Source organism: Borostomias antarcticus (genome assembly GCF_949987555.1).
Source record: "Borostomias antarcticus genome assembly, chromosome: 11".
NCBI classification, from domain to species: Eukaryota; Metazoa; Chordata; class Actinopteri; order Stomiiformes; family Stomiidae; genus Borostomias; species Borostomias antarcticus.
Window position 1 is genome coordinate 23,817,635 of NC_140244.1, and position 3,591 is coordinate 23,821,225.

Sequence of the window (3,591 nt, forward strand, 5' to 3'; positions counted from 1 at the left end):
GCCAACAAGGGTTTTACACCAGAAGAAGAGTACGGTATTGCCAGAAAACTGGGCGTCCTGTCGTAAAATGTTTCCAAACTAGAGCGGTCGGCAACTGTCTGTTGGTAGACAGAGAACATACACAATGTTTCAAGAGTTTGTGTCCCTCATAGCTATATTTATACACTTTGAATGATGATGAATCGAATTTAGCTGCTCTCTCGTGTCGGTTACCTCCCAAGACCCAAGGTGATTAGAAGCCCAGCTAAATTAGCGAGCATAATGGCCTCATTTAACAGCGAAGGTAAGCTAGAGTGAGAACTTCATGTGCAGCTCGGAGCCCCTGTCTATCAAATACATGACTGTATCCTATAACAGCAACAAGCAATTTGATTGGTTTCAAGTTTTCTATAGCCTACAGGACCACCAGTTAGTTTGTAGCCTGAAAAGGATTGTGTGTCCAAGGCTGTTGACAGTGCATATGCTGCCAATTGCGAGGAAAGGTCATACATTGATTTCAACTGGTTATTAACATTGACCTCTATCCTCTTTTCTTAACATATCCAGGAGGGAGTCATGTTTTTGTTGAAGTTAGCCCAGATATTCACATATGTGGCTTCTGCAAGCAGCAGTACAACAACTTTGAAGTGTTTCTGGCCCACAAGCAGAGTGGCTGCACCATCCCTTCTTGTGACATCTCAGCGCCCAACACAGCAGCCAGCCTCACAGGTAAGACAGGGGATAGCCCACCGGTATGACGCATCATTCTGTGCTCTCTAATACTATCATATATAGCCTGTGCTGTCGTCCATTGTTAGAGGATGTATTGTCAACAGTAAGCAATTGTTTTGCCCTCTCTCTCCCAGATTCGAGCACGGAGTTTGTTTTTGAAGAAACATACCAGACATGTGTTATGAGAGGTGTTAAAAATATCCTGACCAAAGCCCAGAAAACACCCTCCAAAAAATTGAAACCACCCCTTACTTCAAAGAGACGCAGCTGCTGTTTCTCAGGTTGGTATTTGCTAATTAGCCCTTTATTCTGATCAATGTTGAGCTTCCCTTTCATGTAATAGGTTTTTACAGTATCTACAGTGGTCTCAAATTACCACAGGTTATAATCATCAATTGCCATAGGTTATAATCATGAATTTTTAGTCTCGTTTGCATTGTCACTGAGAGACAGCTACAGGAACGGTGTTCCCTGCTACTGGTTAAGGAACTGTGTTATTGTGAACTTATGGAGTCATATATAATAATACCTCATCTACAGGCTGCACCTTTAAGACACAGTATGGTCAAAAAGACATGGAGCGGCATCTCAAAACTCATACTGGTAAGTTTAATGCTTGTTTTTTTTATACAGCAAGCGTTCGTTAATTGCCAGCCGTGACATTCAACACCGTATCTTGATCTGTGCGTCGCTATGTCGACGTCATCGAACTGATAAGATAGTGTAAGGACTATCGATGACAGGAATTCCAATGTACCTGTACTGTTTACACATGGCAAATAAACGCCCTGTTCTCGAACCGTTCCGTCCGCCGTGCGTGTTCAGGTGAGAAGCCGTTTGAGTGCGAGCTGTGCCACAAGCGCTTCAGCCGTAGGGACAAGCTCAACATGCACAGCCGCTCGCACACGGGCGAGAAGCCACACAAGTGCACGTACTGTTCGTACGCGGCGGCCGACAGCAGCAGCCTGAAGAAACATCTGCGGATCCACTACGACGAGAGGCCCTTCAAGTGCCAAATCTGCCCCTACGCCAGCCGCAACTCCAGCCAGCTCACGGTCCACCTCCGCTCTCACACCGGTGGGTCTAACGCACGCCTCCGCTCTCTCCTGCTGTCCCCCTTCACCGTCCACAAAGATCCTATTCTAGAACGACTGAACTCGACTGATGTGGCGGAGCGAAGCCTCACGCATGTTTATTCCTGTGTTCTAGGGGACGCACCATTCCAGTGCCAACAGTGCGAAGCCAAGTTCAAGATCAACTCCGACCTCAAGAGGCACGTCCGCATCCACTCCGGTGAGAAGCCCTACAAGTGCGACTTCTGCGAGTACCGCTGCGCCATGAAGGGCAACCTCAAGTCCCACGTCCAGATCAAGCACAGCGCCAACGTCTTCCACTGCCTGGACTGCGACTTCCAGTGTCAGAACAAGAGCGCCCTGAGGCAGCACTCGCGCCAGCACCAGCCCGCCCAGCCCGTCCAGTGCTCCGAGTGCAGCTACTCCTGCTCCAGCAAGGGGGCGCTCAAAGTCCACGAGAGGATCCACTCGGAGGAGCGTCCGTTCAAATGCGACTTCTGCGGCTTCGCCACCAAGCAGCGCAGCAACCTGGTCATCCACAGGAAGAAGAGCCACTCGGACAAGCCCGAGAAAGGCGGCAGCGGCGCCGGGAAAGGAGGCAAGGGCGGCGGCGAGGACCCTCCCAAGCCCGCCAGCTCGCGCTATCGCGCCAAGCTGGATGCCGCGCGGGCCTTCCGCTGTGAGCTGTGCGACGCCTCGTTCGTGAGGGAGGACTCTCTGAGGAGTCACAGGAAGCAGCACCGCGGCTGCCAGCAGCCCGCGCTGCAGCTCTCCGCCCCGGCCGGCGGCGCCTGCCCGAGCCCCGGCGCCCCCTGCAGGCAGGACAGCCCGCTGCTCCTGCCCTCCGTCGACCCGATGGCGGCCTATAGCAGCGCCCAGCTCAAGATCATCGTGTCCCACCCCCTAGGCCAGGAAAGCTCCTTCCTGCAGACGGGCGTGGACGTGCACCAGCACGCCAAGGCCGGCGCCGTCCTGCTGAGCCCCGAGAGCCAGGACGTGGTGGTCAACTCCATGATCCAGCAGGTTAACCTGCTGACCCCCGTGCACCACCTAGGGTCCCCGGCAGAGGGCGCTCTGGAGCCCCAGACGGTCCTCCTGGCGCAGCTCTCCCCCGGGGACAGCAACCCGCTCCACCAGGCCCTGCTCCAGACCGCCATCACCTCCCAAGACCCCGGCAGCGCCACCCAGACCTTCATCACCACCTGCTCCGACCTGGAGGGCCTCAGCGCCCTCATACAAGAGGGCGGGACAGAGGTTACCGTGGTGACTGAGGGGAACACCCCATTGGTCGCCGCTACGGCGACGCCTCCGGAGGCGGGGTGCTCCGGCACCCCCGGGGAGCTGTCCGGGCAGACGGCGCCCATGACAGTGGAGCCTGGGGACAGTGGCACTTCCTGTGAGGACAGCGGTCTGCTGGTTCCCAGCCAAGGGGTGGTGATCCACAGTCTGCCGCTGATAGGCTCCGCCCCCCCGCTGCAGGAGGCCGGCCTGGAACAGCTCTCCCCCGACACACACGCCATGGAGGGACTACCGCACTGACGCGATCCACCTATCAGAGTCACAGGTTCTTCCTGGATGATTAACGCGACCACGAAAGACGGTCACTAAATCCGCGCTGTGGAGTATGCGGCCGTGTGAGTTACTCGCCGTCGGCTCTCGTGTTGAGGAACGCCTCGGGTCCATTACTAGGACCCCGCCTGGCTTCCCTAAAAACCGCGTGTCCTTCACGGCTGATCTGATATGACAGGACTGGTCACGGCTGTACTGAGGAGGAAATCCTTTCACCTATCCAGTCATGTTAGATTTG

General features: G+C 55.0%; 1 protein-coding gene across 1 annotated transcript; it reads left to right on the plus strand.

Moving 5' to 3' along the window:
• Window positions 1–235: 235 nt before the first annotated feature.
• On the plus strand, window positions 236–3,323 carry zfp64 (zinc finger protein 64 homolog (mouse); the record flags this gene model as incomplete). The annotated part of the gene is made up of 6 exons (XM_084446185.1): window positions 236–283; window positions 547–708; window positions 846–992; window positions 1,252–1,314; window positions 1,537–1,788; window positions 1,921–3,323. The coding sequence occupies exons 1-6, from the start codon at window positions 262–264 to the stop codon at window positions 3,321–3,323; spliced, it is 2,049 nt and encodes a 682-aa protein (XP_084302311.1). The 5' UTR covers window positions 236–261.
• Window positions 3,324–3,591: the final 268 nt, after the last annotated feature.